Source organism: Eumetopias jubatus, unplaced genomic scaffold (genome assembly GCF_037043125.1).
Source record: "Eumetopias jubatus isolate StellerSeaLion01/CBP00866 unplaced genomic scaffold, mEumJub1_p1.0 scaffold_3, whole genome shotgun sequence".
Taxonomy (NCBI): Eukaryota; Metazoa; Chordata; class Mammalia; order Carnivora; family Otariidae; genus Eumetopias; species Eumetopias jubatus.
In genome coordinates this window covers 9,866,077-9,880,600 of record NW_028274809.1, presented here as the reverse complement: position 1 = coordinate 9,880,600, position 14,524 = coordinate 9,866,077, and the positions used below count along the sequence as shown (strand labels likewise).

At 43.9% G+C, this 14,524-nt stretch overlaps 1 protein-coding gene across 11 annotated transcripts in view; it reads right to left on the bottom strand.

Annotated features, from left to right (window-relative positions):
* SP110 (SP110 nuclear body protein) overlaps positions 1-14,524 on the bottom strand; it is a 48,031-nt gene that overhangs the window by 26,062 nt on the left and 7,445 nt on the right. For all 11 annotated transcript variants that reach the window (XR_003609576.2, XM_028105048.2, XM_028105049.2 and 8 more), the window contains 7 exons: positions 12,725-12,802; positions 10,590-10,658; positions 8,527-8,676; positions 6,084-6,164; positions 4,927-4,980; positions 2,705-2,770; positions 883-1,026 (listed from right to left, as the gene is read on the bottom strand). Coding sequence is in view for 10 of the 11 variants with exons in the window: in XM_028105048.2 (XP_027960849.1) it covers positions 883-1,026; positions 2,705-2,770; positions 4,927-4,980; positions 6,084-6,164; positions 8,527-8,676; positions 10,590-10,658; positions 12,725-12,802 (642 nt within the window). In the remaining variant the exon portion in view is untranslated. The remainder of the gene's footprint in view (positions 1-882; positions 1,027-2,704; positions 2,771-4,926; positions 4,981-6,083; positions 6,165-8,526; positions 8,677-10,589; positions 10,659-12,724; positions 12,803-14,524) is intronic.

Genomic DNA, 14,524 nt, shown 5'->3' with positions numbered 1-14,524 from the left:
CCTCACATCTCTGCCCACATTTCTTTGGCCAAGTCAGGTGACATGGCCACGCCGGGGTCCACAGGGCAAGGGTATATAACTTTCAGAGATATCAGTGACCACTAATACAACCTATCACATGCAAAATGCAAGAAAATTCAAAGGAAAACATGGGTGGAATAGCATTTCTTTTTAAGATTTTATTTATTTATTTGACAGAGGGAGACACGGCAAGAGGGAACACAAGCAGGGGGAGTGGGAGAGGGAGAAGCAGCCTCCCCGCGAAGCAGGGAGCCTGGGATCACGACCTGAGCCGAAGACAGACGCTTAACGACTGAGCCACCCAGGCGCCCCTCATTCTTTGTTTTTAATCTGTCAAAACAGAAAAGTCTTACTATTTCTAGTTTTGGTGGAGCTGGAGGACAAAGAGCATCCATATGATGTTAATGGGAGACTAAACTGATAACAATTTGATCATCAGGATGTGCTAATTTTAAATATTGACTAAGCCACTTCACTTCTAGAAATAAGCCATTAAGAAATATTCTTAAGAGTGTGTCCACTTTGAGGATTGGTGCCACTCCTCCCAGGGAGCGAGCTTTGGATCCGACAGGAGCCCCCAGACTCGGTGGAGCAGTGGTGACTCTACTAAGAGAAATGTCAAACAGTAGACACCGGGACACGGTCACGTTGAGCCCACGTGGCACAGCTGAGCTGACCTGCATGTTGGGAGCCCTGCACTGACTTCTTCCCACAACCACTCTCAGTCCAGCAGCTCCTTGCTGTCCTGTCTGCACTGCTCCCTTCTACTGTTTCCTTCACACAATACCCAACTCTGTGCCTGCCCCATGAGAGACCCTCCCACACCGAGCATTCGAATGGCAGAGTCAGTCCTCAGCTTACCCTTTGGTCCAGAGGTTTGGACACATTCAGTCCTTGCCTTTTGAGCCCTTGTCATGATCTTTGAGTTCCTGGTGGAATCATCCTTCCTTTCAGTTGTTTGATCCACCACATGGAGCTTCTTTTGGATTCTGTGCCGAGGTGAGGCTGCCCGTGGGACAGTGATTTGTGAACAGTTTAAATTGGGGTCCCCGGTGAACTCCCTCCTCCCCCTGTTAGTGACTTCGCCTCTCATACCCGAGTCCTCCACCTTTCAGGAAATCCCTCTACTCTTACACCTCTCTTTTATGTTATTTTCTTATAGTTATTCCTCTTCTTTTTTGTGTCTCTCTTTTTTTTTCTTCCCCAAACTCACAATTCTTCATCCCGTTTCTCTTTCTCCTCTTCAACCTCTCTTTTTGTCTGTTAACTACACGTGCATCAACTAGAACGTAAGCTCCCACTTATGCCATATTTTCACATGAATAACCAGTTTTTCAAGAGTAGAAGAAAAATAGAGACATCATTATAAGCCACATATAAGAGATTTACTTAGCTAAAACTCAAAGGTGTTTGTGATTTGCTCACTGCTGAACCCGTAGGACCTGGCACATGTACCTAACACATACCTCACACTCCAGTTGCCTTTGTTGACTGAATATATATATGAGCACATTTGTGAAAATATTAAAATGATGTATTTTTTCATCCTTATAAATCACAATGGCCCAGGGTTCCCTAATTATTAAATCAATAAGTATCTGGGAAAGGACGGATGCTGGCTAGAACTGAGACGTCACTGCTCCGTTGAGACTGTTTTGGAGAGCTTACACAAAATCTCGAAACACAGAACTTGCTGAGAGCCCACGGGATTTCTAAATTCCCAAAATTACCTTTATATGCTAACAGTACAAGTTGGGAGGTCTAAATGTGAAGTTTTCCGAGAAGAGGAAAACTCAGCATATGACAAAGACTAAGTTTCTCCGGCCGAGGGAGACGATGGGGTTGGAAATCAGGAGGAAGAGACAGGAAGAAAAAGAGGGCAAGCGCGTAGATCTGAGTCCCCTCCTAGGTTAAAACCCTGAGACTGAGAGGCACTGGAAACAAGCAGGAAAGTGCGGAGCATGTCCAAAGCAGTGACGCTCATGTCATGATGCATGCTGGGAGCTGAGGGGAAATGCCCTCCCAGGGCGCTCACAGAATGGCCCAGAATCCAAGGGAATCCTTACTGACTGGCACACCTTGGGTACGTGGTTTTGAGTAAAAGAATGAAGGAAAAGGGAAGGAGGAAAGCAGGAGGGAGAGAGTTCAGGGTGACAAAGACAGCAGAGAGAGAAAGCAGAGGAACCGGAAAATGCAGTTTCGCACATTTTTGTTTCCTAAGCTGCAAATAATGCAATTTTCATGCATGGAGTAGACACAAGATAAGCAGGCACGAGGCAATTCAGGTGATTTTGAATGCTCCATGACTCCAAATCTAACTCCAGTCTGATATTGGGAGTCTGAATCCTGCCTGCCTATTAAGACTTGCTTTGTCTATTCATCCTGGCTCGGAGCCAGACTAGACACGGTCCTAATCTCAAACCTGCCTGACACCTTCTGTCCAGTTCCACCCTATCGCTCCCATTGATAAGAGAAAAGAGGTCTGCTGGAACCAACATGGTGTCTGGGTTCTCCTTCTTTTGTGAGGAGAGGGCCTTTAACAGGGTAGGCTAGGGGGCAAGGATGGGACTGGCTGTGCTCCAGGGATACCCAGATAGCCATGTAGCAGGAGAGGAGGCCGTGCGGGTCATCCGGTAAGGGCCGTGATGAACAAGGGAATAGCAATTGCGTTTTTCTTGCTTACTTCTTGGGAGCTTGTTTTCCTGTCTTCTTTTTGAAGATGGCAGGTTGTATTTTTCTGTCCTCTTTCCTAAAACAGAAAAAAAAAATCATCTCTTATGGCTATCAATATTGATCTTCAAGCTTGAAATGTCAATACTTTATAAATAAATTTATGTAAAAAAAGTACTGCATTTTACTCGGAAATAAAAAAAGATTGAACAAAAAGTAATAGATACACCAAATCATCAACATTTAAAATGTGCCCTTTAAAAATAAAATATGCCATTTTTTTCACATTAATAACCAGTTTTTCAAGAGTAGAAGAAAAATAGAGACATCATTATAAGCCACATATAAGAGATTTACTTAGCTAAAACTCAAGAGCAAAATCATAAAAGTAAAAGATGAACAGATTTGACTGTTTAACAAGTAAAAATTCCTCACACTTTAAAAAACATCCTTATAATATTGAGACAAAAAAATGAGGAAAACTGCAGCAGATGTAAAATAGAGAGGGTTAATATCCTTGCTAGATAAAACAAAAGAGGAATAGAACACTAGGAAAATGGGAGAGAACATAAGTGGAAAATACTCAAAGAGGAAAGACAAATGACACATTTATTTAAAATTGTCTTTAAACAACTAATCATAAAAAAACTATTGTTTGGTTTTAAGAATTCCCATCTCTTAAAAGGTTTTAGCCTACCCAGTGTGGATGAGGACGTAGAAAATGAGCACTTATGAGCACTCATATTATCAAAGAGAATGTAAGTCATCCCATTTTTCTGAAGAACGATTTGCTGACAGACAAAATCAAAGATGTGCAGACTCTAACCAAGTAATCTCACACTTAGAAATTAATTCGGAGGAAATTATTGGACATGTGTGCAAAGGTACAAACACACACAAACATGATTTCTATTTTCATATAAAAATTGGAGATAGCCTAACTGTCCATCATATAGGCTACTATTTAAACTAAATTGCTAATTATACAATAATGTGCTGTATAAAAGAAAGAAAAACGGGTAACATTGATATGCAGATATGTGTATTAAATACACAATGAAAAAATTGTTTATAGACCCTATAGTATGAGCTTCTATGTGTATAGAATGAGATAAATGTATGCATATTTCTAACGTGTAGAAAGAAAGTGGGGAAAGCAGATATGAAATAGGAGTTTCACTTCCTGATTAATAACTTCCCATACAGATTCTGTGGATTTTACTGGGAACATTGTATCACACAGGCCACATTTTGGTGGTTTTCATGTTCATAGTGTATGTCTAAGTCACGCAGAGTCCCTTGCGAGACTTGGAGTCCCCCAGCAGCCTTTGCGGTGGTGCTGAGACTCTTGCTGCCTTGGCCTGCTGGCACCTCCCTCTTTCACACACTTCTGCAATCAGGGGAAAGGGGTGCAGAGATCTGCACAGTACTCTCCTGTGTTTTGACTCAGAAGTGACACTCATTCCAGCTCCTTGGCCAGACCCGTGATGCCGGCCCTGTCTCCTGCAACGAGCTGAGAAATGCAGCATCCAGGGCAGGGAGGAGAACTGGAAATAGTGGAGAGCACTAGCAATGCTCACCACCACGGTGTGCGGGGCAGGGACTGCTGATTATTTGGCTTTCTCCGGTCTCGCTTTTCTTTGCTAATCAAGCGGTTTGATTTCGAGCTGGATACCTGTCCTTCGAGAAAAAAAATGACATTTCCCAGCCTCCTTTGCAGTCAGGTGTAGTCAGGTCACTCGAAGCAAAGAAATGGTAACAGAATGTCTAAAGGCAACCTCCTTCAGTGGAGGAGACATGCCCTCCTAGACCTTGCCTCTTCCCTTTGGTGGGAATGTAAACTCCCTGGCTGGACCCCAGTGAGGGGAGGCCACACTCTGAGGTTGGTGGTGCAATGACTAATGAGTTTGAGATTCTAGGTGCATGACATCAGCCCTGAACCGCCTACCTCCGCATAGGAGAGAGAAAGAAGCTTTCTTATTTCAGCCACTGGTTTTTGAGGGGAAGGGCGGTTCTTGTCCCACACAGCAAGCTAATCCTAATGGCGGCTGAATATTGCTTTTGTAGTGTGGAAAATTTTCTAGGTTGAAAAAAATAAATAAATCACTGTTCCAAAAAGCACAAATCTTTTTATGGCCTAGGATGTCTTTTGTAGCATCGAAGAGGGTTTAACAACCCACAAAAAGTAACATCAAATCCACCCTAACAGAGACCAAATAGGTTCTTTACACTTACGCTTTTCCCCAGGAGATTTTCCCAAAGATGGTTTATTTCCATTATTTGTTGGATCTAGAAAATAGTGAGAAAGAAAGTCATTTTAAGCAGGCTTTAAACTTTGTGACCACCTCATTTCAGACAATACTGAGTTGGCAAAGCTTTGGCAGTATTATTTCTGTCCCTTCCTTTATAATGGGGAATGATGGGATCTGAAGAGAGTCCTAGGGGACCAAGGTGCTTGTCCTGTGCCACCGCCCTTTACCCACAGGATCTTGGAAAAACCCACTCATCCTTTACATGCCTCAGTCTCCTCATCAGTAAAATCTGAATTCATTATTCAACCTTCTCCAGACTGTTGTACAAATACAATGAAATTACCCATGAGAAAATTTGCAAGATTACTGTATAAGTTAGTGCGATGTGGGAGAAACTGTTAAAATGATCATTTGTATTTCAAGGTGGTCAAACTTAACTCATTCTTTCTGACAATAGATACTTGTCATTTGAGAGTTGCATTCTGTGAAATTAGTGACGCAACGACCACATCGCCAGCAAACAGAGGAATGTTCGTATTTTTTTCCCTTCTGAGGAGAGTGGTAGCAAATGCACAATGGTAGTGGTGGGGAGGGTGGATGCACCTCACTGTCTGTCAGCTCGTGCCCACAATGGGATCAGCTGCCACTGCTCAGTTGATTACAGTACTACACTTGTGTTTCTGATGAATTGTTCTCTTCTCAATTCGCCCAAAAAGGTCGAGTGAGAAACAAGGAAATTCAGATCTTAGGAAAAATTTTGTTCCATGACTTTGGCACTTTCAGTAGAGCACCATGAATGTATTTAGAACACCTTCAGCAGCAGTGGTATTGCCCCAAGGTAGAAAAAATTGGTTTGGGGATTGGGGTGGGAAATCTTATTCTTTTTCTGTATGATGTATATAGATAGATATTTATTCCTCCTCAAGATAATTATCTATCTAAACATAAATGGATATATAATATATTTGTGGTATTAAAATATCATAGGTTGTGTTCATGGTTAGGAAAAAATATCTGAGAGGGCTCCCTTAGGGCAGTGACAACGGAAAAAGGGCTGAGGAACACTGGTTTAGGATCAAAGAGGTCTGATTTGGGCTCCTGGGGACGGCCCGCTGAGACTTTGCAGTCCCTCCTCTTTACCACACAGGACGCTTGGTGGTGTGCTGGGTGGCTCCTGGGGCCTCTTTTCTTCATTCATTGCTGAAGAGTCATCACTGGTTTCTGAAAAAAGGAAAGACATTTCTTTCAGATCTCAGAAAATGCCCCGGAAAGCTCCACAGGAGTCTCCTGAAGGCCCAGGAGAGACCTTTTGCCGTGAAGGCTGGAGGTTCCAGGTCTTGCTTGAACCTCCATAACCCTTCCTGAGAGTGATTCTACCACCGAGTCCACCTGCCACTGTGGGGAGGAGCAGAGCAAGGCTGGGCAACAGAGCATCCTCTACCAAGGGAGATGTCCAGTGAGGTGCAGTCATCTGAGTCCCTGGATCAGAGGCTCAAAGTGAGGTTGTGAATCCCTGGGATATCCCAGAAACCCTTTCAGGAGATCTTTGAGGTCAAAATTGGTTCCATACTAAGATGCTCTTCGCCTTTTCACTATGTTGACATGTGCTCACATGGAGCAAAAGTCATGGCAGGTAAAGCTGCTGGTGCCCTAGTACAAATCAAAGCAGTGCCCCTAAGCCTTATGTAGTCTTCCCTGTCACAGACCATTAAAAATAAAAAAGTCAGTTTCACTTAAGCATGTTTAAAAAAATGTTCTTAATGAAGCAATTAAAATTATTAACTTTAGGGCGCCTGGGTGGCTCAGTTGGTTAAGCGACTGCCTTCGGCTCAGGTCATGATCCTGGAGTCCCGGGATCGAGTCCCGCATCGGGCTCCCTGCTCAGCAGGGAGTCTGTTTCTCCCTCTGACCCTCTTCCCTCTCGTGCTCTCTGTCTCTCATTCTCTCTCTCTCAAATAAATAAACAAAATCTTTAAAAAAAATAAAATTATTAACTTTAACTTTATTAAATTTATTAAATTCCTACCCTTGAGTATAAGGATTTTATTTATTTATTTGAGAGAGTGAGTGAGTGGGAAGGAGAGGGAGAGAGAAGCTGAAGCAGACTCCCCGCTGAGCACAGAGGTGGATGCGGAGCTGGATCACACGACCGCAAGATCTCAACCTGAGCTGCAACCAAGAGTCAAGAGTCGGATGCTTAACCAACTGAGCCACCCAGGCGCCCCTGAGTATGCATCTTTTTTTTTTTTAAAAAACATTTTTATTTATTTATTAGAGAGAGAGAGAGAGAGAGAGAGAGCACAAGCAGGGGGAGCAGCAGAGGCAGAGGGAGAAGCAGGCTCCCTGCCGAGCAGGGAGCCCGATGTGGGACTCGATCCCAGGACCCTGGGATCGTGACCTGAGCGAAGGCAGACGCTTAACGGACTGAGCCCCCCAGGCGCCCAGTATACATCTTTTTAATACATCTTTTTAATAGTCTATGTGGAAAACCGAGGAGTTCATATAAAACAGTTCACTACATCTTGAAGCATGAATGTCTTGAGAAAAATACTTGTGTGATTGAGCTGCAAGCTCACTGTAGAATTCAGTGAACCAACATTTTCCAAATGTCCAAGATGTTATAAAATCCTGCATAAGTAGAAGATCCATTTAAAATGCAAGACAGCATAATGCATTGTATTGCAAGAGTATAAAAAGTTAGGTTTTAAAAAAAATTTTAATTTTATTTTGTTTAAATTCAGTTAATTATCATGTAATGTATTATTAACTTCAGAGGTGTATAAGAAGTTAGTTGATGTGGTTTCAGATGCTACATCTCAACTAACCTTTATGAAACCATCCCTTCTTGACTTTGGGTGCAATATCAGAGATGAACACAAAAACATAAAACATAAAAACATTTAAAAACATAAAAACATAAAAAAAACCTGTTAAAATACTCCACCCTTTTAAACTATGGATCCTCGTGAAGCTGGATTATCTTCCTGTCTTTCCACCAAAGCAATGTATCCCAATCAATCAAACACAGAAGCAGCTATACGAATCCAGCTGTCTCTGATTCCGCTAGACATTAAGAGGTTTATAAAAATGTAAAATGGTGCCCGTCTTCTCACCAATTTTTGTATTTGGAAAATATATTTGTTTTTCATAAAAATATGTTATTTATGTTAACAGGTAGTTGGTATATTACTGTTACTTTTAAAGGAATTAACACATAAATATTTTTGAACGATAGGTTTTAATTCCTAATGAAGTACACATAGATAAATATAAACAACAGAAACAAAAGGTCTTTAGGGTCCTCCATAATTTTGAAGAGTGTAAAGAAGTCTTGGGACCAAAGAGTTTGAGAGCTGCTGCCTAAGGTCACAGCTGAGGTCAGCTGTACCGTGTGGACAGAGCTATTTCTGCACAAAATCTCCTCACGTGCAACACATCTTTGTTCCCTCTTGTCACACACAGCTCACCAACTTTCTTGGCGCTTCTCCTATTACCTTTACACATCCCTCTAGTGCTGTGCCTGCTCTGTGAGAGACCCTCCCACACTGAGCATTCAAATGGAAGATTCTGTCACCAGCCTTACCCTCCGGTCCAGAGGTTTGGGCACATTCGGTGCTTGCCTTTTGGACACTTGTCATGACATTTGACTTGCTGGGTGAATCATCCTTCCTTTGAGTTGCCTGATCCACCTCTTGGAGCTTCTCTTGGCTTCTGTGCCGCGGTGAGGTTCTCCCTGGGTCAAATAGTGAATAGTCTGTGAAGAGTTTTCATTGGGGTGTCCAGTAAAGCTCCTCCTCCCCCTCCCGTGTCCCCAGCCCCCACACTTTGAGATCTCTGTGCTCCTGTGCCTTGTTTTTCTTCTGCTATTTCTCTGTAATTATATATTTTTCCTTGTGTGCACCTTTCTTTCTCCCTTAGACTCACCATCTGCTCTCACCCCTGCACAACCTGTTGAAATTAACCAGACTCCCAGAGCAGTGGAATTTCTTTCCTGGGCCCTGTTGTATGACATCTTCATTCTGGAGGTGGCCACATCCGAGTGAAAATGGCTAAGTGGTCCGTTTTGGCACCGGAGGAGGTTCCTGAGGGCCTAGGTGTGGATCAGGAGGGATCTAAGGGTCCCTAGGTTCCTCTAGTGGAGAGAGTGCAAGGTATCAAAGAATTGAGGGGCCTTGTGATAGAGTGAAAGTCTGGAACAGAGAGGATTTGCAAGGGGTTGTCAAGGTTAGGGTTCTCTTTCCCGCGGTCCTGGATGCCTTCATTTTGCCAAGGACTTATATTTATATCTTTGGATCTGATTTTTTTATTGAGTGCCGGAGTGGCATATTGTGGGGGAAATTAAACTCCCTTGATTTCTCAGTGCTTCTGTAAAAAGCCCTAGCCTCCAGAGACATGGAAATAAATACAGAATAAAGATAGGGAATGCTTACTTTCACTTCCCTGGAAATATTTCGCTTTTCACATACGATGAGAATGAGATCTGTATCTAGTAAATTGCTGTCTGATCCAAAAAGATAATAAAACTTCTCATCTCCTGAGATTGCCAAATGCCTACAGCAGGGCTAGCTTCCTAGGTTAAGTCCCAAAGACGCAGGATTACTGAAGCCCTCCCTCCATAGGTATTGACACATCAAAAGGAGTGAAGCCCAGAACTTGGAGACATCCTGAGTAAAAGCTGGAAGCACCTGGGCTTTCTCGGCCTCTTGGAAAGAGGCATTTAAATTCCAAAAGATTAGGGTGAGAACTCAGGATTGTTTCAATCTAATCCCAAAGCAGCAAGGTTTGTTTTTTTTTTTTTTTTTTCCTTCTCCTTTCAGGAGGGCAAGAGGATGACTGTCCTTGTCCTGTCTGTAAACAGAAAACCCATCATTCTCTGTCCCTTGTCTCTGGGATATCATCTGCCTCTCAGAAAGATTCCATCAGCTCTCTTCTTGTCGCCTATGGGTCTGCATGTGGGAGGTAGATGCTGCAATGTTACTCTGGCTGTTGAGCTGGTTGTGAATATCAACAAGGAATTCTTTCCCCTGATCCAGGCGCCTGGGTTCCTGCAGTGGTCATACACGTAAAGAATGTGCCTATTTCAGTAGGGCACCCTCTCAGACCCTTCACAGTTTTTGACAAAGCACTTACCTGGCATGGCACAAGGGCATAGACAGCTAGCACAAATCTTGAAATTGGCAGGTCAAAATTGAAAATTCTAAAATTTCGCCCCCATTATTTGCATCTTCTCTAAGCAACACATTCACCCGGCCGTTCAAGCCAGGTACTGAAGAGCAAGCCTTGCTGTCTCTCTCTTCCCCAGCCTCCAATTTATTAAGGTCTATCTCCTCTGCCTCCAAGTTGGTCTTGAACTGGCTCTCCTCTCTCCATCTCCACTGCCAGACCTGAATGCAGAGTTCTAATGACTTGCATGACATCTGCCCCCGCAAACGGTAGCCCTGCTTCCATTCTTTTCTGTTTCCAATTCATGCTTTACACAACCCCAAAATTGTTCTTGTCAAACGTAAAATGGGATCCTGTCACTTCATTGATTAGATCTCTTCAATGTCTCCTCATTTCATTAGAATAAAATTCAACTTCCCACACCTTGACCCACGAGCATGAGCTGTCTGCAGCCTCTGACCTCTTCTTGTTCTCTCATCTTACCTTTTGGGAGCCTTTTTTTCTGGTGTCTCTTTTTTGGAGTTGACCAGATACTTCTTTTTCTTTTCTTTCCTAAACAGAAAGGGTACAGATCATTTTCCCATGGCCACAAACATAGACCTGCCAACTTTACGTGTCAACAGGTCTCAGCTTTAACTTTCGGTCTTCAAACCATAGTGGTGAGGAGGTCATTGGTGACCTTCCTTGACACTGCTTCCTGGAGTAATGAGGGAGAAAAAGAGTGACGTGAAGAGATGGGGACAATGAGTTTAGCTAAATCATTTCTAGCAGTTTGGTTGTGAAATGGAGGAGAGAGCTATGGAAACAGGTGAGGTGAGCTGAGGATCAAGAGGAAGCTCTTTTTATGAGCTATGATAAACTTGGGCAGTGGCTGAATGCAGATCCTGTGACAGGGAGATGCTGAATTCTCAGGAGAAAGAAGGGATCATGGACCCCATCAGGTGCGATGGAAGGATTGCTGTAGAGAGAAAGAGGGAACAAGAGAGGAGGGGACAGATGCAGTTAGAGTTTGCTGGTTGGTGGCAGGAACTGAGGAGATTCCTATCTGATGCCTTTCTATGAAGTAGGAGGGAAAGTAATCTGTTAAAGAAAAAGGAAGTGGCGAGGGGGTCGGCAGCTTGAAGAAAAAGCTCAGGATTGGGAAGGATCATTGCAAGAAGTGGAATTGTCATGCAGAGTGGGAGGATCATTTACGCCGGACTCATGAAGACGCAGGCCCTGTGCTCTGCCCAGCTGTGTGGCTCTCCCCAGAGGTGTCTGCCTTCAGACACAGTGTGCAGAAAGCAGATAATGGGTCCCTCCAAGACCTGCCAGAAGGTTCTAGGAAAAGACTGAGAGAGGCAAGGCAGATTAAGATATCAGCAAAGAGGTTACTGAAGCCTTGGTCTGTGCACTCTAACCTGGTATGAAGGGGCGTGAAGAGAGGCAAAAGATGAACCAGAAAAGAGAAGGGCCAGTGGACTGGTCATCCAAGTGACATTGAAGGAAAGCTCCAGGAGGAACAAATTGTAAGGAAGAAATCAGGCAGGGAAACTTTCAAATTAATTTTTTAAAAAGATTTTATTTATTTATTTGAGAGAGAGAACACACATGTGTGAGCTGGGGGAGGACCAGAGAGAGAGGGACGAGCAGACTCTGCACAGAGTGTGGAGCCTGACACAGGCCTTGATACCACAACCCTAAGATCATGCCCTGAGTCAAAATCAAGAGTTGGAGGCTTAACTGACTGAGCCACCCAGGCGCCCCTTGGATTAATTTTTTAAGAACGTTCAGAATTTTTAAGAATTTTAAGTTTTAAGAATTGTTCAATTGAACAATGGCTGTAGAAGGAGCAGACTTCAAGGATTAGATGTCAAAAAAGAGGATTCTGAAATTAATTATTGGGAGGTCGAGCCAGGCTTCAGTGATGAGAAGGCCGATCGGTTGCCTTTGGGTGCAGGAGGCCAAGAATCAGTGCAGAAAAATATCACTGGAAAAGAGCCACGGAAGGCTCCGAGGGGCCTCTTATCCCTGTTTACCTTGGAAGGTGTCCAGGATGGTGGCAGGACTTGAACTGACAGAAAAATTCTAAGTCAGCCTTTGAGGTGTGCTGAGGAATTGGGGGCAAATCAAGGATGATAGTGATGAAGAGCAACGGAACAGTTCATTTGAATGGTCAAGCCTCAAAATAGAGGATGGAGGAGGAAGGAGTTGGCCAGGGACGGGGGATAGCAAGCAGGGGGGCACCCACCCTGCCTTCCACAATGAGTGAGCGTGGAGAGTATGCATTCCTGTTTTAAAAAAGAAAGCAGTGGGTCCTCTTGTGGGAACCCATTTCAGTTAAAGAGGGAGGTACAACTAACCCTCTAAGAAGTTGTGGGTAAAGGAGACTTTGATGATTTCAGAGCAGGTGATTGTACTGGGTACATATTTCAGTGGCCTTCAATGCCTTCTGGCTTCCCTACAATCTTCATGAAGGCTTTCAAGGAAGAGGCAGTGAATGGGAGAAACAAGCTGTAATGAGCATCATGAGAACAATCACATGGTGGGTGCTTCTGACCACACAGGATCCAAAAAGCCGAAAGCACCCCCAAATTCATGCTCCCGACATCTACAGGAGAAAGGCAACCTTTCCTTACCTTTCTTGTTGGGAGGTATGCTGGATGCCTCCTGGAGCTCTTTGGGGTCATTTGGTTCAGGAGAGTCATCTGTTATCACTAACAGAGGAAAGAGAAATCGGTTCAGAGCTTGGAATAGGCTGAAGGAAAAGTCCTAAGGGAGCTGAGGGCAGAGCAGGAGGGTGCAGAGCGCGTGTCACCTGGGGTGGGGGTGGGGGTTCTACCAGCCCTCAGGCTCCCTGCCTCTGCCTTGATTTGATCAGCCGGTGGTTAGAATTACCTGTGTGGTCATCCCTGTGAAGCAGGGAACAATTGCCCCACAGAGGAGGGCTCAGTTTGACCCGTTTCGAGAGGCTCCCCTTATGCAGTAGAAGGGAGGAACACCAGCTCTCAGCCACCCTCACGCAAGGAATGAGGCTGCGAGTAGGGTGAGTGCTGACCTTGACTTCTGGTGGCTTCAATGAAGGGGAATGTCTTCGCCATAGGAAAAATACACGTTATTGCTTAGAGGTCTGTGAACGGATATTTTTGAACCGCTCTCTTTGTCATTATTTCACCTTGAAAAATGGTGAAGGAAGCTAAGTGCCTTATATATTTCTATGTACAAGGACCAAGAAAGCGGGAGCTAGCCTCGACTGGGCTAGCACGTGTTAATAGCAAATAAATACAAAGTTCTAGTTTTTGCTGCACGAGGAAGACAGAAGGGGCTGGAAGCCATAATAAATCTCAAGTAAGACTGCCACCTTCCCCTTGTTTACATGGTACTATGAGATCAATCTCAAATTTTGGCCTGCTTAAGAATAGGTCATTGAGGCAGAGGTCAAGCAGTCCTGCGACATTTTAAATAATTTGTTGCATTTCAAATTATTTTAATCCTATCAACTCTTAAAAATCGAAACGATATAGTAATGACTAGGCTTGAAGATGAAACTTCCCCACAGTCAGGGTGGGGGCTGGGAAAAAGAACCATCCACACCTGGGCCCCACAGTGTTTTTGTTTGCTTCGCATTTGGACGGAGCAGTTTTGAGCTTTACCTTGTTGCAGGGACCTCAGAGCATGGGTGAGTTACACAGTTCTGCTCTGACTTAGTCCCCTGTCCTTTCCCCAGGGTTCCTGCCACCAGCCTTAGCAGACCTTCTAGTGATGTTTGCAGCACGAAGATGGTGGTCCAGGGTGGCGAGGAGAGCCCTGTCTCAAGAAGATCCGAACGGGCTCTCCTCTTGGTAGATATGGAAAGTGAGGCAAGCTAAACTTGTCTACATGAAAATTAGCTGGCATGGGGCCTGGTGGGACATCTTTTGAGCGTTTTGTTATCTCTTAATCTCAGGTTGTTACCGGACACTGAGCAGAGGAAGAAGAGGAATTTCAGGTCCCAGGACCAACGAACAGGGACCAGAGGGGGAGGAACAACACCAATCTATTCCAGCCAGTAAAAACAGTGGGGCCAACTGAACACCAAGGCCCGGCACGGGTGGGATAGAGGGGGAGAGTCAGCCATCATTTCCTTTCAACTAGCTACTTACTAATTTTTTTCTACTTTATTATTATTTTTTAAATTTTAATTCTAATGTAGTTAACATACAGCGTTATATTACTTTCAGGTGTAGGATACAGTGATTCATTACTTACTAATTTCACAATTTCTTTCTTTCTTTTGGTAACCTAGAAGATGGAATCTTCCATTGTTACTGGCTTCATGATTATGTTATTTGGATGGTGTGTCTTAGAGGAGTGAAGGAAACATTTGGACCAAACGGGGCCCTTTATGCTCAGTTTTGGAGAATCCACGATACCATTTTTGACAGAGCCCGATAATACTC